At 40.7% G+C, this 23,755-nt stretch overlaps 1 protein-coding gene across 3 annotated transcripts in view; it reads right to left on the bottom strand.

The window, feature by feature from the left end:
* LOC139762783 (uncharacterized) overlaps nt 1-20,226 on the bottom strand; it is a 29,260-nt gene extending 9,034 nt beyond the window's left edge. Inside the window, exons 1-4 of one of the 3 annotated variants that reach the window (XM_071687932.1) lie at nt 19,830-20,226; nt 11,848-12,008; nt 9,351-9,506; nt 6,450-6,653 (exon numbers count right to left, since the gene is read on the bottom strand). In XM_071687932.1, coding sequence (XP_071544033.1) covers nt 6,450-6,653; nt 9,351-9,506; nt 11,848-12,001 — 514 coding nt within the window. In that variant the 5' untranslated portion in view covers nt 12,002-12,008; nt 19,830-20,226. Of the gene's footprint in view, nt 1-6,449; nt 6,654-9,350; nt 9,507-11,847; nt 12,009-15,657; nt 15,798-19,829 lie in introns of those variants that run through there. The other 2 variants (XM_071687933.1, XM_071687931.1) reach the window with 2 other exon arrangements.
* Between the last annotated feature and the right edge of the window lie 3,529 nt (nt 20,227-23,755).

Below are 23,755 nucleotides of genomic sequence, written 5' to 3'. Positions count from 1 at the left end.
GCCCTACTTTATGGCAAAATGGTAGGAGCAGTAGATAGAAGTAGAAGTTAGGAACATTTAGGCAGGAATATTAGGTAGAAACATTAAGTAGAAGCAGTAGGTAAGAGCATTAGGTAGTAGTCATTAGGAACATTACGTAGGAGCCTTTGTAAACACTGCACTAAACTTGCCCTCTGCCAGTGGCCTGTTAAGGGTGAAGCACTAAAGGCTAAGAAGCAGCACTGGAGTTCCTTAGTTCTGGAGACTTTGTTGCCATGGCCACATCAAAGATATAGAAAGATAGTGCATGTGTGTGTGTGTGTGTGTTCTGGGGGTGTAAATTCTTTGTACACAAAAAGGGGAGCTTTACACTCACTAGGCCCACATCCTTTTGAATATCTTCCATACACTGAATTTTCCTGTGCTTTCCACATTCAATTCATCTTCAATTGGCTTGTTTTATAATTCCAACCCCATTTTTTAATGAAGGACTTCCTCACATCCTTCCATATACTCTCCCTATTTAACTTATACAGAAGGACCCTGTATAATGATGACTTGTTTCAACTTTTGTTCGTCATTTACCAATCATGGAACACATCAGCTCTGAACCGTAAAGTTCTACTTTTAAGTCACCAGAGTTGTGACGTGTATAGTTGCAATATACAGCTATAACCCTAACTCATGAATTAAAAATGCCCATCAAGTCACATGTGTGAGCCTTTTACTATTGGGAAGTTAAAAGAGGTATCCTCCCCTCTGTTTTTTTTTTTTAATTTTCCAAAAGAAGGAACAGAGAAGGGGGCCAGGTGAAGATATTTCCTCAAAGGTCCAGTCCTCTGTTCTTAACGCTACCTTGCTAACGTGGGAAATGGCAAATAGTATGAAAGAAAGTTTACATTTAATGTGAAATTACATGTTTTGAGATATTAAGATGCTGGTGAACAAGCACTGGATATTGTCACTCCTACTCAACCTACTTGTATGAGTCATGATCTTACCTAAGCAGCATTCATATTATCAATATGGTTCTTTATATCAAAATAATATATATATGTACATACGCTGTACTGTATTTCATCTTATTTTGTCTTTTATTATCAAAGATTATAATAGAGTTGTGCGCAGGAGGGTGGATGTGCTGGAAATGAGATATTTGAGGACAATTTGTGGTGTGAGGTGGTTTGATCGAGTAAGTAATGTAAGGGTAAGAGAGATGTGTGGAAATAAAAAGAGCGTGGTTGAGAGAGCAGAAGAGGGTGTTTTGAAATGGTTTGGGCATATGGAGAGAATGAGTGAGGAAAGATTGACCAAGAGGATATATGTGTCGGAAGTGGAGGGAACAAGGAGAAGTGGGAGACCAAATTGGAGGTGGAAAGATGGAGTGAAAAAGATTTTGAGTGATCGGGGCCTGAACATGCAGGAGAGTGAAAGGCGGGCAAGGAATAGAGTGAATTGGATCTATGTGGTATACCGGGGTTGACGTGCTGTCAGTGGATTGAATCAGGGCATGTGAAGCGTCTGGGGTAAACCATGGAAAGTTGTGTGGGGCCCAGATGTGGAAAGGGAGCTGTGGTTTCAGGCATTATTGCATGACAGCTAGAGACTGAGTGTGAACGAATGGGGCCTTTGTTGTCTTTTCCTAGCGCTACCTCGCACACATGAGGGGGGAGGGGGATGGTATTCCATGTGTGGCGAGGTGGCGATGGGAATGAATAAAGGCAGACAGTGTGAACTGTGTGCATGGGTATATAGGTATGTGTCTGTGGGTGCATATATATGTGTACATTGAGTTGTATAGGTATGTATATTTGCGTGTGTGGACGTGTATGTATATACATGTGTATGGGGGTGGGTTGGGCCATTTCTTTCGTCTGTTTCCTTGCGCTACCTCGCAAACGCGGGAGACAGCGACAAAGTATAATAAAAAAAAAAAAAAAATAATAATATAATAGAAAACATGTCATCAAGTTTGCTCAATTTGTTTCAAGATGTGGTGATGAGGTAGGTAAATTTAAGTCTTGGAGAGGGGGAGAGTATGCAGTCTGTGGGGGATGATAAGGCCTAGGAAGTAAGTCAGATTCAAGTGAGAAAATGCAGAAGTTAGTGACTGAGTCTGGAAGTGTATGAAAGAAGGAAGTTGAGAGTGAATGTAAATAAAGGCATGATTATCAGGTTTAGCTGGAGTGAGGGACAAGTTAATTGGGGTGTGCCTGAAAGGAGAAAACTTGGAGGAAGTGAAGTGTTATATGTACCTGAGAGTGGACATGGCAGCCACTGGAACCATGAAGGAGGAGTAAGTCACAAGGATGATGGGTATGTTTGAAGGTATAGTAGTCCCAACAATATTATATGGATGCAAGGCCCCGAATGGGATATAGTCAGGACTGTGTGGAGGAAGGTGGATGTATTGGAAATGAAATGTTTGATGAGGTTTGACTGAGTAAGTAATGAAAGAGTAACAGAGAGGTATGGTAATAAAAAGAGTGGCTGAGAGAATTGAAGAGGGTGTGCTGAAATGGTTTGGACATATGGAGAGAATGAGTTAGGAAAGGATGACAAAGAGGATATATGTGTCAGAAGTGGAGAGAACAAGGAGAATGGGGAGACTAAATTGGAGATGGAATGATGGAGTGAGAAAGATTTTGAGTGATCGTAGCCTGAACATGTAGAAGGGTGAATGGCGTGCATGGAACAGAGTGAATTAGAACGATGTGGTATACTAGGGTCGACGGTCTGTCAATGGACGGAACCTCGGCATGTGAAGCACCCAGGGTAAACCATGGAAAGGTGTGTGGGGAATGGTTGTGGATAAGAAGCTGTGATTTCAGTGCATTAGACATGGCAGGTATAGAATGGATGAGAGTGGATGTGGCCTTTCTTTATCTGTCCCTGGCACTACCTTGCTAACATAGGAAACAGCAGTTGTAGAAAAAAAAAAATCCTAAGTTTGCTCCTAGGGAATGTAACTAGCCTCATTACATGTGTTTTTCTGGGATAAATGGATTTGCTCAAAATGATCTCCCTTAGAGTCACACTTTCCAGGAACACAACCCTGATATCTTTGACTACAAAGAACTGTCCTGTGTTAAGACCATTATGTTCCCCAGGGTAATTTATATATATCTATTATCTATTATACTTTGTCGCTCTCTCCCGTGTTAGCGAGGTAACGCAAGGAAACAGACGAAAGAATGGCCTAACCCACCCACATACATATGTATATGCACACACGTCCACACATGCACATATACATACCTATACATTTCAACAAAGGCTACATTTGTTCACACTCAAGTCTCTAGCTGTCATATATAATGCACCATAACCACAGCTCCCTTTCCACATCCAAGCCCCACAAAACTTTCCATGGTTTACCCCAGGTGCTTCACATGGCCTGGTTCAATCCATTGACAGCACATTGACCCTGGTATACCACACCATTCGATTCACTCTATTCCTTGCACACCTTTCACCCTCCTGCATGTTCAAGCCCTGATTGCTCAAAATCTTTTTCACTCCATCCTTCAACCTCCAATTTGGTCTCCTACTTCTCCTTGTTCCCTCCACCTCTGACACATATATCCTCTTTGTCAATCTTTCCTCACTCATTCTCTCCATGTGACTAAACCATTTCAATAAATCCTCTTCTGCTCTCTAAACCACACTCTTTTTATTACCACACATCTCTCTCACCCTTTCATTACTCAATCAAACCACCTCACGACACATATTGGCCTCAAACATTTCATTTCCAACACATCCACTCCCCTCCAAACAACCCTATCTATAGCCCACGCCTCGCAACCATATAACATTGTTGGAACCACTATTCCTTCAAACATACCTATTTTTGCTTTCCGAGTTAATGTTCTCACCTTCCACATATCCTTCAATGCTCCCAGAACTTTCGCCCCCTCACCCACTCCATGACTCACTTCCCCTTCCATGGTTCCATCCGCTCCAAAATCCACTCCCAGATATCTAAAACACTTCACTTCCTCCAGTTTTTCTCCATTCAAACTTACCTCCCAGTTGACTTGTCCCTCAGCCCTACTGTACCTAATTACCTTGCTCTTATTCACATTTACTCTCAGCTTTCTTCTTTCACACACTTTACCAAACTTGGTCACCAGCTTCTGCAGTTCCTCACCCGAATCAGCCACCAGTGCTGTATCATCAGCAAACAACAACTGACTCACTTCCCAGGCCCTCTCATCCACAACAGATTGCATACTTGCTCCTCTCTCCAAAACTCTTGCATTCAACTCCATAACAACCCCATCCATAAACAAATTAAACAATCATGGAGACATCACGCACCCTGCCGCAAACCAAATTCACTGGGAACCGATCACTTTCCTCTCTTCCTACTCGTACACATGCCTTACATCCTCGATAAAAACTTTTCACTGCCTCTAGCAACTCGCCTCCCACACCATATACTCTTAATACCTTCCACAGAGCATCTCTATCAACTCTATCATATGCCTTCTCCAGGTCCACAAATGCTACATACAAATCCATTTGTTTTTCAAAGTATTTGTCACTTACATTTTTCATGTGAATAAGAGCAAGGTTATTAGGTACAGTAGGGGTGAGGGTCAAGTCAATTGGGAGGTGAGTTTGAATGGAGAAAAACTGGAGGAAGTGAAGTGTTTTAGATATCTGGGAGTGGATCTGTCAGCGGATGGAACCATGGAAGCGGAAGTGGATCATAGGGTGGGGGAGGGGGCGAAAATTTTGGGAGCCTTGAAAAATGTGTGGAAGTCGAGAACATTATCTCGGAAATCAAAAATGGGTATGTTTGAGGGAATAGTGGTTCCAACAATGCTGTATGGTTGCGAGGCGTGGGCTATGGATAGAGATGTGCGCAGGAGGATGGATGTGCTGGAAATGAGATGTTTGAGGACAATGTGTGGTGTGAGGTGGTTTGATCGAGTAAGTAACGTAAGGGTAAGAGAGATGTGTGGAAATAAAAAGAGCGTGGTCGAGAGAGCAGAAGAGGGTGTTTTGAAATGGTTTGGGCACATGGAGAGAATGAGTGAGGAGAGATTGACCAAGAGGATATATGTGTCGGAGGTGGAGGGAACGAGGAGAAGAGGGAGACCAAATTGGAGGTGGAAAGATGGAGTGAAAAAGATTTTGTGTGATCGGGGCCTGAACATGCAGGAGGGTGAAAGGAGGGCAAGAAATAGAGTGAATTGGAGTCATGTGGTATACAGGGGTTGACGTGCTGTCAGTGGATTGAAGCAAGGCATGTGAAGCGTCTGGGGTAAACCATGGAAAGCTGTGTAGGTATGTATATTTGCGTGTCTGGACGTGTGTATGTACATGTGTATGGGGGGGGGGGTTGGGCCATTTCTTTCGTCTGTTTCCTTGCGCTACCTCGCAAACGCGGGAGACAGCGACAAAGTATAAAAAAAAAAAAAAAAAAAAAAAAAAAAAAAAAAAAATTTCAGAGCAAACACCTGATCCACACATCCTCTACCACTTCTGAAACCACATTACTCTTCCCCAATCTGATGCTCTGTACATGCCTTTACCCTCTAAATCAATACCCTCCCATATAATTTCCCAGGAATATTCAACAAATGTATACCTCTGTAATTTGAACACTCACCTTTACTCCTTTGGCTTTGTACCATGGCACTATGCATGCATTCTGCCAATCCTCAAGCACTTCACCATGAGCCATACATACACTGAATATCCTCACCAACCAGTCAACAACACAGTCACCCCCTTTCTTAATAAATTCCATTGCAATACCATCCAAACCTGCCGCCTTGCTGGCTTTCATCTTCCGCAAAGCTTTCACTACCTCTTCTCTGTTTACCAAACCATTCTCCCTGACACTCTCACTTCACACACCATCTCGACCAAAACACCCTAAATCTGCCACTCTATCATCTAACACATTCAACAAACCCTCAAAATACTCACTCCATCTCCTCACATCACCACTACTTGTTATTACCTCCCCATTAGCCCCATTCACGGATGTTCCCATTCGTTCTCTTCTCTTACACACTTTATTTACCTCCTTCCAAAACATCTTTTTATTCTCCCTAAAATTTATATGTAGTTACTATGTTCAAGATTTGATACAATGAAAACATTTTATGTGGAGAAGTGGTGTGAATAGATCATTTGGTCTTGAGGAATAAATCTAAAATGCAGAGTGAAATATCAAGAAGTGCTTATATCACCTTGGAAATTCATATTTTACTTAAACACAGAGAACATGGGTTGAGGATGTGTATTAGTAGACTGAAAGATTGTATACACCTGATCCATCCCAAGAAGTTGAGAAAAGATTCGATGATATTAGCTACACTGACAGAAGTTTCTGTAACAATCCCATCAAACTTAAATCTATCCCCTTCAAGTCCTATACACCTTAAAAGCTTAAAGTGTGGTACATTTGCACTAAACTTTAAAACTGCACTAAGATGGTGGATACTCACTGTAGGATCCAACAGAATTCTCTGAAGCTTCGCTCAGCTTCATGCCAACAACAAACTGTCTAATAGTCTTGAATATAGCCAGGCGGAATCCAGGGATCTTCTTGCAGTTGGTTCGAGCATCAAGGATGCTTTTCTTATCATTGGGGATGAAGTAGTAAAGGCCATCCTCCTCTCTATTTACGGGCAGGATTCCCTCTAATGAATCTGTAATTATTTTTGAAAGTTGACCCATTCTATTGTCACTTTGCAGATTTTAATCATTCATGAAAAAGGCAAGAATTATGAATTCTGTTAAAAGAGCAGTTGGGAAGCACTGTATAGCAGCCATTATACTATACTGCAAGTGGACAAAGAGCAGGAAGTTATTTTCATTCTGCACTGTAGTCTGGACAAACTTGTAAGAAGTGGCCCCATGTTTCACCTACTCTCTGTTTCTCATCATTACAATGACCAAGGTCTTCTGAAAGTTATATTAGAGCAACCCAACAAACTGAAACAACAAATATTAAAAAATGCAGTGTAACATAATGTATTAACTTCCTACGTTTGGGATCATAAAAAACAATCTGCATAGCTTTGAACAACAGAGTACCTTTTCACATTTACTTATGTGCTGCAATGAGCTTGTTGAATTCTCACTCAAAAGATAATGAATTTGATTGATAAAGTCGCTTGGAATACAGGCATATAATATATAATATGTATATAATATATAAAATAACATATAATATATAATGGTAGCGCAAGGAAACAGACGAAAGAATGGCCCAACCCACCCACATACACATGTATATACATACATGTCCACACACGGAAATATACATACCTATACATCTCAACGTATACATATATATATATAAACATACACAGACATGTACATATATACACGTGTACATAATTCATACTGTCTGCCTTTATTCATTCCCATCGCCACCCTGCCACACATGAAATAACAACCCCCTCCCCCCACATGTGTGCGAGGTAGCACTAGGAAAAGACAACAAAGGCCACATTCATTCACACTCAGTCTCTAGCTGTCATGTATAATGTGCTGAAACCACAGCTCCCTTTCCACATCCGGGCATCACAGAACTTTCCATGGTTTACCCCATGGTGTGGGAGGCAAGTTGTTAGAAGCAGTGAAAAGTTTTTATCGAGGATGTAAGGCATGTGTACGTGTAGGAAGAGAGGAAAGTGATTGGTTCTCAGTGAATGTAGGTTTGCGGCAGGGGTGTGTGGTGTCTCCATGGTTGTTTAATTTGTTTATGGATGGGGTTGTTAGGGAGGTGAATGCAAGAGTTTTGGAAAGAGGGGCAAGTATGCATTCTGTTGTGGATGAGAGAGCTTGGGAAGTGAGTCAGTTGTTGTTCGCTGATGATACAGCGCTGGTGGCTGATTCATGTGAGAAACTGCAGAAGCTGGTGACTGAGTTTGGTAAAGTATGTGAAAGAAGAAAGTTGAGAGTAAATGTGAATAAGAGTATGGTTATTAGGTACAGTAGGGTTGAGGGTCAAGTAAATTGGGAGGTAAGTTTGAATGGAGAAAGTCTGGAGGAAGTGAAGTGTTTTAGACATCTGGGAGTGGATTTGGCAGCGGATGGAACCATGGAAGCAGAAGTGAATCATAGGGTGGGGGAGGGGGCGAAAATTCTGGGAGCCTTGAAGAATGTGTGGAAGTCAAGAACATTATCTCGGAAAGCAAAAATGGGTATGTTTGAAGGAATAGTGGTTCCAAGAATGTTGTATGGTTGCGAGGCGTGGGCTATGGATAGAGTTGTGCGCAGGAGGGTGGATGTGCTGGAAATGAGATGTTTGAGGACAATATGTGGTGTGAGATGGTTTGATCGAGTAAGTAATAATAGGGTAAGAGAGATGTGTGGTAATAAAAAGAGTGTGGTTGAGAGAGCAGAAGAGGGTGTTTTGAAATGGTTTGCTCACATGGAAAGAATGAGTGAGGAAAGATTGCCCAAGAGGATATATGTGTCAGAGGTGGAGGGAACGAGGAGAAGTGGGAGACCAAATTGGAGGTGGAAAGATGGAGTGAAAAAGATTTTGAGTGATCAGGGCCTGAACATGCAAGAGGGTGAAAGGCGTGCAAGGAATAGAGTGAATTGGAATGATGTGGTATACCGGGTTCGACGTGCTGTCAATGGACTGAACCAGGGCATGTGAAGCGTCTGGGGTAAACCATGGAAAGTTCTGTGGGGCCTGGATGTGGAAAGGGAGCTGTGGTTTCAGTGCAATATTACATGACTGCAAGAGACTGAGTGTGAACGAATTGGGCCTTTGTTGTCTTTTCCTAGCGCTACCTTGCACACATGAGGGGGGAGGGTGTTGTTATTCCATGTGTGGCGGGGTGGCAATGGGAATGAATAAAGGCAGACAGTATGAATTATATACATGGGTATATATGTATATGTCTGTGTGTGTATATATATGTATACATTGAGATGTATAGGTATGTATATTTGCGTGTGTGGACGTGTATGTATATACATGTGTATGTGGGAGGCTTGGGCCATTCTTTTGTCTGTTTCCTTGCACTACCTCGCTAACGCAGGAGACAGCGACAAAGCAAAATAAAAAATGAAATATAATAAATGTCATCTAACTATAAATAATCAGTTAGTTATTTCTCTGCACTACTACCATGATGGGATATGCCTGTGAGACTGGTCTGTTACACCATAATGACCAGTCAGTACTACATTGCCATGTACTTATGCAAAAACCAAAAATCCCACTCATGCCCCAAACCAACACTACAGCCAATTCCTAATGAAGCTGACGTCATGAAAGGAAGTTAAAAGGAAAATAATTATATCACAAGGTAAGAATATGAGGAAACACATGCCATGCAGTACAGACAAGAAAAAACATCAGACGAGAGATGTAGACATACCCAACATGAAGCCGTACACAGCATCTGAATGATTCTGGAAGGTAGTTGAGTATGGAGCAATGTCAGTGAGGTGACAATGCTTTGTACCATCTGCTTTGTTCACCGCTGACCATGCCTTGCACTTCATTTGCACTAGACACAAGGCCTTGCATTCACCTGGAAAATGACAAACTTTGAATAAACACAGCCCTCTACAAGTTAATTCACAGGGGCAATTAACAGTTCAATATTTATACCAGTGATAAGCATGACATGATCAGGTGGCAGGATGTTGATAAGCTTGTACCAATTAAAGTTGTAAGTTTCAGTAAGTTGGAGGTCAAGGGGTCAAACAACTGGGTCAAAAGGTGTGGTATATCAAAACATTTCTAAATAATTCTTATACATTATCTTATCACTAGATGATAGTGTTACCAGACTCCAACTGCTTTAGCTTACACTTTGAGTGGTGAGGTAATATTACTAGGACTGCAGTCTCGCCAAAGAATTTCTCACTCCAAAGGAGTAAAATTTCCATTACTGGAGGTTGTGCAGCCTTGGGCTGTAGGAGCCTTTAGAAAGGTCCTGGGTAACTCTAGGACTTTTTCACTGAAAATGAATCCAGGGTAATTATTAAAAAATAACCAAATCTGTACCATAAATACCTTACTCCTGATTAAGCTTTTAGGGTTGGTAGACGAAGGTCAAGGTCTCATTAAAAAAAACTCAAGGTCATAAAGAGATATTCAGCAGGGGACAGAAAATCTCAAGCTGGGAGCATACGTGATGAAGTGCCACATTTTTGAGAACACACAATTAAACTTCCAAGAAAGTGCATGTGCAAAGTTTACAACATGTCATCCATACCTCAAGCTAAAACTGTCAAAAAGGAAGCTGAACGAAGGACAGAATGAATGTAAGCATTTGCACACAAGGTCATCATAAAAAACACTTGCAGCTTTGCAAACAGCACTCTAATACCATCAGTTTCTAATAAAACTATTAACTATGGAGGTCTTACTTTGACAGGTAAGTAGCACAGCCAAAATGAGATTCGAGTTTCTAACCCAGAAATAAATGCCTCATTTAATCCATTCCTGTATATCCTATTGGCCCACATCTCTGCAAAATTGATGATTTATACCATGAACATGAGAAAAATGTCATTTAGCAGAACTAAACCAGCCTATATTCTGCTAGTACTGATAAATGAATGGGTAAGAAAAAAAGGCCCACTATAGTAAGAACATTAAAAGCATCAGCATGCTGGTTTGATAGGTAAATATGTTTTTAGCTCAAACTAGAAGAATTAATCTGTATAAGAGCTCTGAGATTTGTATACTGAATGAAACACTTTTAGCTCTTCAGTGGAATTAAAGGGGTTATAAATGCTTTCTAATACTCTTATAAGTGGAATGATTGATGCAGGTAAGACAATTATGGGATGAAAAACTGTATGCAGTTAAATTCAGGGGGTGAGGCTGTGGGGTGAAGTACATGGGGCAGAAGTAAAATTGTGGAGTGAAATACATGGTTCAGGGGGGGGGGGGGTGAGGTTGAGAGGTAAAGTGTGTGACTGTAGGCTGTATGAAGATTTGGGATAAAGTTTATGAATCACATATGAGACAATAAGGTCAAGCATATGATTCAGGGATGAGGATGTGGGGTGAAAGTATATGATTCAGGGTAAGATTGTGTGGTGAAGTACTTGATTCAGGGAGAGGTTGTGGGACGAAGGACTTGAATCAGGGTGAGTTTGTGGGATAAAATACATGACTCACAGTGAGGATGCGGACTGAAGTACTTGATTCAAGGAGAGATTGTGGGATGAAGTACATGGTTCAGGATGAGGTTGTGGGATGAAGTATTTGATTTTGGGCGAGGTTGTGGGATGAAGCACATGGTTCAGGGTGGGGTTGTGGGATGAAATACTTGATTAGGGATGAGGTTGTGGGATGAAATACATGACTCAGCTTCAGGATGTGGCCTGAGGTTCATGGTGTAGGGGCATGGTTGTGGGTAGTGTGCAAGGTATAGTGTGCTGTATGTCTTTCAGGGATGAGGTTGTAGGGTGAAATATGTGCTTCATGGGTAAGGAAATGGTTCACAGGTTAGGTTGAGGGTTGAGTACATGGTTCAGGGTGAGGTTTTTGGGGTGAAATATTTGGTTCAAGGGTAAAGTTGTTGGGTAAGGTCTGTGATTCAAGGGTGGGCTGAAGTGTTTCACAAGTGAGGGGTGAATTATGAAGGTCAGGGCTGAGTTTTTGGGATAAAGTACAGAATTTAGATGTTGTTAAGGACTGAATACATGATTTAAGGGTGTAGTTGTACGGAACCCATTCTGTACATAATTACAGCACTCAAAATACCTTTCTTTGCAAAGCAAAGACAGATATCAAGCACTGCAGTAGAAGTCTTGCTGATAATAAGAACTTTCATTGCAGTATTTCTTCTTTAACCATACAGTCAGATTCTTCACAGTATAAGTTACTGAAGTAATGAAAACCATTGTACTTACAGATATTGTTGGTGGTGAAGCTTGGGAAATCCTTGTTAGGATCAAAGGTTTTGCCTGGCACAGTAAACTCCCTCCATCGTCTTGTGGCCATTGCTACATGAACCAGGAGCCAGCCACCTACTGTTGCTTGGTATATCACAGCTGGCAGCTTCATACTGTATCTGGGAAGGGCAGGAGCCTTGAAACATAGCATACAGTCTCATTTTAAACCTCTAGCAAGGCAGTATACTAACTCAACCAAGGCTTTCATTGACTCCATCCAGTCACCTAACACACTAACCAGTCCTTCAAAAATCTCCAAACCTAGGCTTTCATTGCCTCCATCCAGTCACCTAACACATTCAATAGTCCTTAAAAAAAAGAAAAAAACTCCATCTCTTTCTTACCCCCTTTTCACCCCAGTAACCACTTCCTAATCTGCTCCCCTTCCTGTCACTCCCATTTCTATTTTGTCCCCACACTAATATTCTTCCACAACATTTTCTTTTTTTTTGAAGTCCATCAACATTCTCATTTCATTTCTCATTTACTTGTTCAGCTCTTTATTTTGATCTTGTCTTTTTTTGTGACGCTCCTATGCCCTTACATTTCTACCTTTCAGATAATGGCCATACACTGCACTTCTCTCTTTTGCTAGCAATTCAATATCCTCATCAAAACTTTCACAACATTTTTCTTTGTCCTATGCTACACATTTCAACTGCACATGTAATTGTTGCTTCCTGGTAAAATTACCATTTCAGACATTCACTTTTTTGGAAGCTGAGGTTGTGTTTTTCTGGTGGTTTTTGATGTATCTTGCATGATTCTGACCTTCATTTCTACAGCAGATCACTACCTTTTGAGATATCCACCCCATATCCAATGATATTGGGGGACACCAACAGGAAATGGGGTTTTGGGTGGAAGGAAATCACAAATAACTAGTGACTTGTGATAGAAATGAAGGTCAGATTCATTCACAAGACATCAAAAACCATCAGAAAAACAATTTCAACCAAAACAAATCTAACCTAATCAGGGTTGGATGTCAAAAACAGTAATAATACCCTGCTTCCCTCAATCCCTCACATTCCCCATGTTTCATTTACTTCCCTTCAGCACCACTTTGACTTCACTTGGATCACCTCTCCAGGATCATTCACTTTCACCTCTTCTTCCTCGACACATCATTTCCTCTTTTCATAAAACCAACCCACAAACTTTTAAACTCACCTCCACCAAAAAAAAATCATCAGACATCCCACCTACTGCCCCTCTCAACATAAGAACATCAAAGAACCTTTCCTGTACATCACTTTATCCCATATCTTTCTGCCTACTTTCCCTTCAAATTAATGTTAATCAAAATTAGAGAATCCAGGTTCCCACCATCATAAGCACTTATTTCACCTATCTTCTCATTCTGCTTTAAGTGTCTGTGTGATAACTGTCACTTTTAATAATGAATGCAGTTATCATCTTTAAACACCAGAGTTACAGCATCTCTTTTAAAGTTATGCTGAAAAAGCTCATTAATATGCAAAAATGTGCTTGCCATGATTTTTGTCAACTACTTGTACGATAAATCTGAACTCCACATATTCCAGTTTGCTAATCTATGCTGAAACATGTAATATGTAAATTCTTCACATCCACTGGGGTACTTGTGTTGTATGAAGTTTTTGTGATGCTGTTTATGAGTTATCATGGAAACTAACTTAGAGCCAAAAATCATAATCAACTTGTGAGTTTAAGAAATAATATCCCATAAAATCAAACTAAATATCAGGTCTCCACAGTTACTCTAATGATGTAAGTGTGGAGTTTCTGTCTTTCTGAGTTACCAAGCTACGAAGAATGTGTGAGAATATCAGTTTTGAATAGTTTCTATCTTTCTGAATAAATATGCTACGACGAATGTATAAGAATATCAATACTTTAATAATCAATTTGAAATTCATACATTTACATGACCTAAATCAACCATATTATTCATCTACAGAGGGTATACCTACAGGGTATGAAAAATTCTATCAATTGCATTGTTCCTGAGATACTGTGGTTACAAAAATATGTCAAGAGAAACAGATGGATAGACAAACGACTTTAGATATAGTGGTATGTAAAATGGGACATAATTATGGGAAAAATAGGAGTTGGATAACGGGAATGGATGAAAGCGACAGGTATGGATATGTACATGTGTATATATGTATATGTCTGTGTATGTATATGTACGTATACATTGAAATGTATAGGTATGTATATGTGCGTGTGTGGGCATTTATGTATATACAAGTGTATGTGGGTGGTTTGGGCCATTCTTTCTTCTGTTTCCTTGTGCTACCTCACTAATGTGGGAGACAGTGACTAAGTATAATAAAATAAAAAAAAAAAAAAAAAGGAGTTGGATATGAAAGGGGTGAAAAGATGTAAAGGTAGCGATGCTATTTCGTGTGTGGCAGGGTAGTGACAAGAATGGATGAAGGCAAGCAAGTATGAATATGTACATGTGTATATATGTATATGTCCATGTATGAGTATGTATATGTGTATAGGTTGATATGTGTATGTATGTATATGTGTATATGTTGATATGTATGTATACGTGTATATGTTGATATGTATATGTATGTACATGTGTATATGTTGATATGTATATGTATGTATATGTGTATATGTTGATATGTATATGCATGTATATGTCTCTAGCTGTCTTGTGTAATGCACCGAAACCACAGCTCGTATTAACATCCAGGCCCTACAACCCTTTCCTTGGTTTACTGCAGATGTTTCACATGCCCTGGTTCAGTCCACTGACAGCACGTTGACCCCAGTATACCACATCGTTCCAATTCACTCTATTCCTTGCACGCCTCTCACCCTCCTGTATGTTCAGGCCTTGATTGCTCAAAATCTTTTTCACTCAATCCTTCCACCTCCAATTTGGCCCCTCACTTCTTGTTGCCTCACCTCTGACACATATATCTTCTCTGTCAATCTTTCCTCACTCATTCTCTCCATGTGCCCAAACCATTTCAACGCACCCTCTTCTGCTCTCTCAAACACACTCTTTTTATTTCCACACATCTCTCTTACCCTTTCATTACTTAGTCATACCACCTCACACCATATATTGCCATCAAACATTTCATTTCCAACACATCTACCCTCCTCCGCACAACCCTATCTATAGCCCATCCCTTGCAACCACATAAAATTGTTGGAACTATTTTTCCTTCAAACATACCCATTACTGCTCTCCAAGATAACTTTCTCTCCTTCCACGCATACTTCATCACTACCAGAACCTTCATCCCCTTCCTCACCTTGTGACTCACTTCAGCTTCCATGGTTCCACTCGCCACTATGTCCACTCCCAGGTATCTAAAACACTTCACTTCCTCCAATTTTTCTCCATTCAAACTTACATCCCACTTAACTTGTCCCTCAACCCTAGTGAACCTAATAACCTTATTCACATTTACTCTCAACTTTCTCCTTTCATACACTTTTCCAATTCAGTCACCAACTTCTGCAGTTTCTCACTAGAATCAACCACTAGAGCTATATCATCTGTGAACAACTGATTCACTTCCCAGGCACTCTCATCCCCAACAGACTGCATACTCGCCCCTCTCTCACATTTACTCTCAACTTTCTCCTTTCACACACTTTTCCAAACTCAGTCACCAACTTCTGCAGTTTCTCACCAGAATCAGCCACTAGAGCTGTATTATCTACAAACAACAACTGACTCACTTCCCAGGCACTCTCATCTCCAACAGACTGCATACTCGCCCCTTTCCCCAAAACTCTTGTACTTACCTCCCTAACCACCTCATCCATAAACAAATTAAACAAGTATGGGGATATCACACACCCCTGCCGCAGACCGACATTCACTGGGAACCAATCACTCTCCCCTCTTCCTACTCGTGCACACGCCTTACATCCTTGGTAAAAACTTTTCACTACTTCTAACAATTTACCTCCCACACCGCATACTCTTAAGACCTTCCACAGAGCATCTCTATCAACCCTATCATACGCCTCCAGATCCATAAATGCTACATACAAATCCGTCTGTTTTTCTAAGCGATGCATAGGGGATAAGGAAAAAATATATGCGGGCAAATATAGGATAAACTGGGAAAGGGGAATATAGGTATGTGCGACTGCCAACATTGCTTATAGGCCTAACTATAAACTCAGCCAGCAACTTCTCTAAACCACCACTATTGTGTATGCCGCACAGCCACTCTTCAATAATGTGGGCCAGATGATAAATGATATTCTAATGAATGAGAGGCTAATCTGAAAATGAAATTAGGAAGACTAATTACGTGATCGAAAGATGGTAACCGTTCACTGTAAATGGGTCAAATTAACTGCCATTTCAGGGATCACTTATTTATTCATTTATTCATATCTGAGAAGGCACGGGCAGCTAAATGCCCTAATGAAAATCATATCATTGACGCTATTAATATATAATTAAGCGCAAGCCAGATCCCCAATATATCGACCAACCCCCAAAGTAGGATGAACAGATGGGTTGTCTGTGGACCGCCTGCCGTAACCAGGATTCGAACCTATGCGCTTGATCCCGGGCGGCTCCATGGTCAGCAACGCTAACCGCTGCACCGTTAACTATAAATCAAGTAATTCTCACGTTCCAACGAGTGATTATATAGTTCACATCAGTGCCCAGTATTCATTTAATATTTACAAAACGGATCATTATAGACCTTGTACCCGCACTAAATAAGATAAATAATAGGATTAACCTTTGAGAACTTTGTCTGTTTACCTCCTTCAGTTAGTGTGGACACAAAACACCTTTGCACCCACGAGCCGAACTGAGAACCGAGACATTTCAATCACTCCTGTCACCCACCAGCCACTGAGGTGGGGGAAAGGGTAGTGGTGGAGAGAGGGGAGGGGCAGATACAGATGGGGTGGGAGAGGCAGTAGACAAGAGGGTAGAGGAGACGGGAAGGGGGGAAAACTAGATCTAGGAGGAGAGAGTTGATTAGGAAAGGGGAGGGGAGGGAGGGGGGAAATGTTAAAGTACAAAGGGGGGGAAATGGCAGGTGATAAGGGGAGGAGGGGGAAATATACTGAGGGGAAGGGGGTACTAAAGGGAGGGGGAGAGGGACAGAAGGGAGCTTGGGAAGGAGGGGGAAGGTTTTGGGGAGTGCAATGTCTACAGTGGGCGGGGTTGGGTCACGTACAAGGTACATCGGCCAGGGTGTTGCAATCATCAGAGAGAGAAAAAAAATATAAATACGCAGTCAACAAATAAAAGCGGGATTTAATATATCCAGAATTGCACGATAAAAAAAAAGAAAATGTATTCGAACAGCTTAAAAGCTCGCTCAAATATTTAGTTGTGCGGACGTATGTAATTCATTACGACTTAGTTCCATTACGCGTTAATATATACGTTCCCATTTTTTTCTTCTTTGACGTTCGCCATAGTAACGGCTGCTAACAACATTAAGACAACGTAAATAGAAATGCCAAACTGAACCCCATAAGCCATCAGTTGACTTATGAGAACCTTAAAACATATGCTAATACCGTAAACCTCAGTTGAGGTGTCTTTTATCATTTTTGCGTAACTGCTTTCAAAGCCGACAGTGTAATTAGCTATAATAATAAAGACGGCAAGGCGGCGGGTTTGCATGGTATTGCAGTGGAATTTATTTAAAAAAAAGGGGGTGACTGTATTGTTGACTGGTTTGTAGGGATATTCAATGTATGTGTGACTCATGGTGAGGTGCCTGAGGATTGGCGGAATGCTTGCATAGTGCCATTGTACAAAGGCAAAGGGGATAAGAGTGAGTGCTCAAATTACAGAGGTATAAGTTTGTTGAGTATTCCTGGTAAATTATATGGGAGGGTATTGATTGAGAGGGTGAAGGCATGTACAGAGCATCAGATTGGGGAAGAGCGGTGTGGTTTCAGAAGTGGTAGAGGATGTGTGGATCAGGTGTTTGCTTTGAAGAATGTAAGTGAGAAATACTTGGAAAAGCAAATGGATTTGTATGTAGCATTTATGGATCTGGAGAAGGCATATGATAGAGTTGATAGAGATGCTCTGTGGAAGATATTAAGAATATATGGTGCGGGAGGCAAGTTGGTAGAAGCAATGAAAAGTTTTTATCGAGGATGTAAGGCATGTGTACGTGTAGAAAGAGAGGAAAGTGATTAGCACTCAGTGAATGTTGGTTTGCGGCAGGGGTGCGTGATGTCTCCATGGTTGTTTAATCTATTTATGGATGGGGTTGTTAGGGAGGTGAATGCAAGAGTTTTGGAGAGAGGGGCAAGTATGCAGTCTGTGGATGAGAGGGCTTGGGAAGTGAGTCAGTTGTTGTTCGCTGATGATACAGCGATGGTGGCTGATCCGGGTGAGAAACTGCAGAAGCTGGTGACTGAGTTTGGTAAAGTGTGTAAAAGAAGAAAGCTGAGAGTAAATGTGAATAAGAGCAAGGTTATTAGGTACAGTAGGGCTGAGGGACAAGTCAATTGGGAGGTAAGTTTGAATAGAGAAAAACTGGATGTGAAGTGTTTTAGATATCTTGGAGTGGATTTGGCAGCGGATGGAACCATGGAAGCGGAAGTGAGTCACAGGGTGGGGGAATGGGCGAAAATTCCGGGAAGGTTGGAAAATGTGTGGAAGGCGAGAACATTACCTCGGAAAACAAAAATGGGTATGTTTGAAGGAAAAGTGGTTCCAACAATGTTATGTGGTTGCGAGGCGTGGGCTATAGATTGGGTTGTGCGGAGGAGGGTGGATGTGTTGGAAATAAAATGTTTTGAGGACAATATGTGGTGTGAGGTGGTTTGATCGAGTAAGTCATAATAGGGTAAGAGAGACGTGTGGTTTTAAAAAGAGTGTGGTTGAGAGAGCAGAAGAGGGTGTACTGAAATGGTTTGGTCACATGGAGAGAATGAGTGAGGAAAGATTGACAAAGAGGATATATGTGTCAGAGGTGGAGGGAACGAGAAGTAGGAGACCAAATTGAAGGTTGAAGGATGGAGTGAAAAAGATTTTGAGCGATTGGGGCCTGAACATGCATGAGGGTGGAAGGTGTGCAAGGAATAGAGTGAATTGGAACGATGTGGTATACCGGGGTCGACGTGCTGTCAATGGATTGAACCAGGGCATATGAAGCATCTGGGGTAAATCATGGAAAATTTTGTGGGGCCTGGATGTGGAAAGGGAGCTGTGGTTTCGGTGCATTATACATGACAGCTAGAGACTGAGTGTCAACGCATGTGGCCTTTGTTGTCTTTTCCTAGCGCTACCTCGCACACATGAGGGGGGAGGGGGATGGTATTCCATGTGTGGCGAGGTGGCGATGAGAATGAATAAAGGCAGACAGTGTGAATTGTGTGCATGGGTATATATGTATGTGTCTGTGTATGTATATATGTGTACATTGAGATGTATAGGTATGTATATTTGCGTGTGTGGACGTGGATGTATATACACGTGTATGGGGGTGGGTTGGGCCATTTCTTTCGTCTGTTTCCTTGCGCTACCTCGCAAACGCGGGAGACAGCGACAAAGCAAAATAAATAATAAAATATATATATATATATATATATATATATATATATATATATATATATATATATATATATATATACGTTGAAATGTATAGGTATGTACATGTGTGTGTGTGGACGTGTATGTATATACATGTGTATGTGGGCGGGTTGGGTCATTCTTTCCTCTGTTTCCTTGCGTTACCTCGCTAACGCGGGAGACAGCGACAAAGCAAATTAAAATATAAATAATAAAAATAAATAAATATATGTCCGTTCGTTTGTCCCCGCGACAAAGTATAATAAATAAATAAATAAATGTCCGTTCGTTTGTATGTCCTTTTTCGCAATAGGTGATGACCCAGCCATGGGAATGACAGTATACACAAATGATAGTAATGGATAACTATATAAAGAGAATTAAAAGTTTCGTAACCCACCTGAGACTTACCACTTGCCTCAAACTCACAACTTTGGGGGTCAGGTCGTTTTTCGTGGTCTACCCCCACAGCTCCCAAAGGCGAGCCAAGTTGATACTTTGGATAACTTTTGAATGAAGGATGGAATTTCGGATGATACTTTCATATAACTTCAGATGGGTTGATAGCTTGTATACCTCCTGGTACCTGTTCAGGGATAAGGATGAAACTTTGTATATCAAATCTTTTGGGATGTCACTTATTCTATAACTTTATTTTTATTTTTGCCAGAGAAGGGATGGTCTTGATAGTTTTGAAGCACAGTTTTTAAACCAGAAATGGGATTATGATATCCTTTGTAGCTTTTGAACTAGAAAGGGAGTCAAGATAATACTTTTGTATAACTTTTGAACTTGAAAAAAGAGGTGGGGGGAGGGAGTAATATGTATAACATTTGAACCAGTGAAGAAAACAGAATGATATCTTCTAGTCTTTGAACCAATGAAAGGATTGGGATGGTGTTTTGTATAATCTTTGAGCCTATCAAAGTGTTGAGATGATACTTTGTATAACTTTTTATCGAGTGGAGGAACTGAGAAGATATTCTATATAACTTTCGAACCATTTAAATGATTGGGATGATACATTGTAGAATATCTGAACAAGTGAACGAGGGTTGTGATTTTATACAGGTATAACTCTAAGATTTGAACCTATGAAGAGACTGGGTCTATGAATAGGGTGGGATGTCTCTAACTTTTGACCCTGTGAAGGAGTTTGGGATAATACTTTCTACGACTTTTGACCCTGTGAAAAGATATAGAATAATACTCTGTATAACTAGTTCTTGCCTGTGAAGGGATTGGGATGATACTTTGTATAACTTTTGATCCTGTGGAGCAGTTTAGGATGATACTTTGAACCAATGAGGGGGATGATATAGTTTGTATAACTTGAGAGCCTGTGATAATATTTAACAACTTTAAACCAGTACTCACCTGCTTGCAATTACCTGTTTGTGCTGTATGGGAAGGGAGTTAACACAAGCTGGGTCCTTCTTCTTGAACATTCTCTATCATACTTCTCTTGAAGCTATGTATGCCAAATGCATCAACCATGTCCTCATTCATTGTTCTATTCATCCACTCCTCTTATACTGTAAGAATTATTCATTTCTACTGTCCACACCATCAATCCCTTTCAAAAAGATTGTGATCAGGCCATCTCTTATTCTTCTCTCTTCCAAAATGGGTAAATCTAAAGCCTGCGGCCTTTCCCTATGATTTACCCATTTAATTGTGGTACCATCTTCATTGCTTTCCTCTGGTTCTCTACCAACTCCGTGTACTTAGAGTTTTGACCATATGTTGGATATGAATGGCTTGCCAAATGTTTTCTCACCATTAACTTGCAAACTATCCTGATATTTGCCGCCACACATTCAGACTCCTCCACTGTTCTCCTACTATGGGACTCTGGTGACAAGTTAGGGATGACATCAACTCTCAGGTCCTTCTCACATTCAGGATCCTGGAGCTTATTTCCTGCTTAGTAGCAATCACACTGAGTACACCTTTCGCATGGTCCTATTCTGATCACTTCATATTAGTGCTGCTTGATGTCCATTAACCATGATTGATGCCAACTTTTCGGTAGGTTTATGTCCCCTTAAAATGCAATCCTCCTTGCATTTCACCTCCCTCATGTTATTTGCATCATCTGAAAACACAATCAGGTTTGATTCCGTACCTCCAGGCAATTCATTAATATAGATTAAGGAGAGTAATGGCCTCAGACATGAATCCTGTGGCTCTCCACTGGTCATCTCAACATTTTGGGAAAAGCATCCTTTGCTCCCTCCCAATGAGATAATCTATCCATCATAAGAGTTCCCCCTTATTCCTGCTTGATGATCCAACTTCTTAAGCAGCCCCCATGAGGTACTGTCAAATGCTTTCTGGCAGTCCAGATAAAGATTGTTCACCCAGCCTTTCCTTTTGTCCAGGACTAAGCTCACTCGCTCGTAAAACTCTGAAAGGTTAGTTATATATGATATCATTTCCCTAAAACCATTCTGTCTTCCACTTGGGTTTTTACCCCCATATAAAGTCATCCACTTGCTTGCTAATAATATTTTCAAGAACCTTGCACAGAACACTTGTTAGCGAGACTGGTCTACAGTTCAATGCCTGTTCCTGGTCTGCTTTCTTATACAAAGGTATGAAATTTGCCCTTTTCCATCCCTTGGCATTTTGCTTCTCCCCAATGATACCTTAAACAGAAATTCAAGTGGTTTCTCTACCGTATCATCTCTAGTTATATGACGAAATTCTATCAGGACCATGAGCCTTGTATGGGTCAAGTTCTCTGTTTTTCTTCCGTTCAGTTACTAATCCCATTACATATTGTACAAATGTGCCACCTTCTACTATTTCTTGAAACTTTAGGCTCTCTTTCCCTTCTTGCTATCATGTACCCCTCTGACCAGGAAGGTTGAAAGCTTGTCTCTTTGATGAGCTTAGTTTCCACTACAATAACATCAGCTGAACTTTCCCTTATACACTCCTTGAATCCCAAGTCTTTACCTCTAGCCATTAATCAATCAACTTTTGCATTCATTAGTTTTAGACTGCCATTAATAGTCTTACCCAATCTGAAGTTCTATTGAGACAGCTCCATCCTTTTGTTACGTATGGTGTCTCCAGTTTTTCATCTCCTGACTGTACTCTGCTTTTCTCCCTCTCTTCCTTGGATTTATCGCATTTGATGAATATCCCACTGAACTCCACCATACCATTAAGATTCTTAGCTTTTCCCAAGTGCTTTCTGGCATGATGACTCCAAGTCAAATTTGTCCATAACTGGTCATCCCATTATGTCTTCGTTATAACCTTCATTTTTCCTCCTTTATCACAGAAAACAGCATCTGGCAGTCCTATAGCCTCCAACAATCTTTTAATATGCATTTCCTACTTTTTTTCCATTTCATATATGGTTTATGATCTTCTGAGCCAAAAGATAATAGTGATTTACATGTCAACCTCCTGCTTCACTAATCTTTCTAATTCTGGAACCACCCACTTTTTAGTTAGATTCTTCAGTGGGGACATTTCAACATCTGTGTCTCTAACTTTATAGTCTGCCTTTTAGCTTGCAAGCTCTGGTACTGTTATGTTCTTTACTTTTGTAAACCTTCCATCCACTAGACCATATAATTCCTCGGTTGTTTCATCTCTGACAGTACATATCATTCTTTCAACAGCTTTACTTAATTTCCTATGTATCTCAGTTTGTCACCTCAGGTCTATATTCCTCTCCCTTACTCTTCATGCTCTCTTGATCTGCTGCCAAAATTGCTCCTTAATTTCCCTGCCCTCTATTACTGTCAGTCTCTGTGGCCTTGTTAGTCCTTTTCTCTACATGAATAGCTGTCAATAACGATTCAAAAGATTCTGTATGTGCATTTGTCCTATATCTGAAAGGTTGTTGGTAATGCCCTTGCAATTCCTTGCCCAATATTGTCTAGATTTTGCATGCATTTTTGTTCTATTCCCTAAATGCATGGCCTCCAGTACATCCAAGAGTATTCAGACTGTCTGCTTTTCAATGGATTCACCTTCTTTCCTCTGGCTAGGTATCTACTAAATCCCCAACACTAAACTGTGTTTTTGTTTCTCTCAAGTCTCATGATTCCCTTGAAATGCTTCCTGTTTTCTTAACTCTACCTTTAGCTGTTTTACCCTCCGATCTTCCTCCTTAATACATTCCCATAACATCCCCATGCATTTCCTCTCTGATGTTTTCATCTCTGGTCTCTAGTTTTGTTTTTTGGCAGATCTAGTTTTGACTGACTGATTTTGGACCATTTGTGTAACTGAGTGATGGAGTTGAGATCATACTTTTGTATAATGCTGGAACCACTAAAGGGACTGGGATGATTGTTTGTA

This window comes from Panulirus ornatus, chromosome 44, assembly GCF_036320965.1.
Source record: "Panulirus ornatus isolate Po-2019 chromosome 44, ASM3632096v1, whole genome shotgun sequence".
Lineage (NCBI taxonomy): Eukaryota > Metazoa > Arthropoda > Malacostraca > Decapoda > Palinuridae > Panulirus > Panulirus ornatus.
The sequence above is the reverse complement of the archived record's forward strand: the minus strand, read 5'-3'. Positions and strand labels throughout refer to the sequence as shown.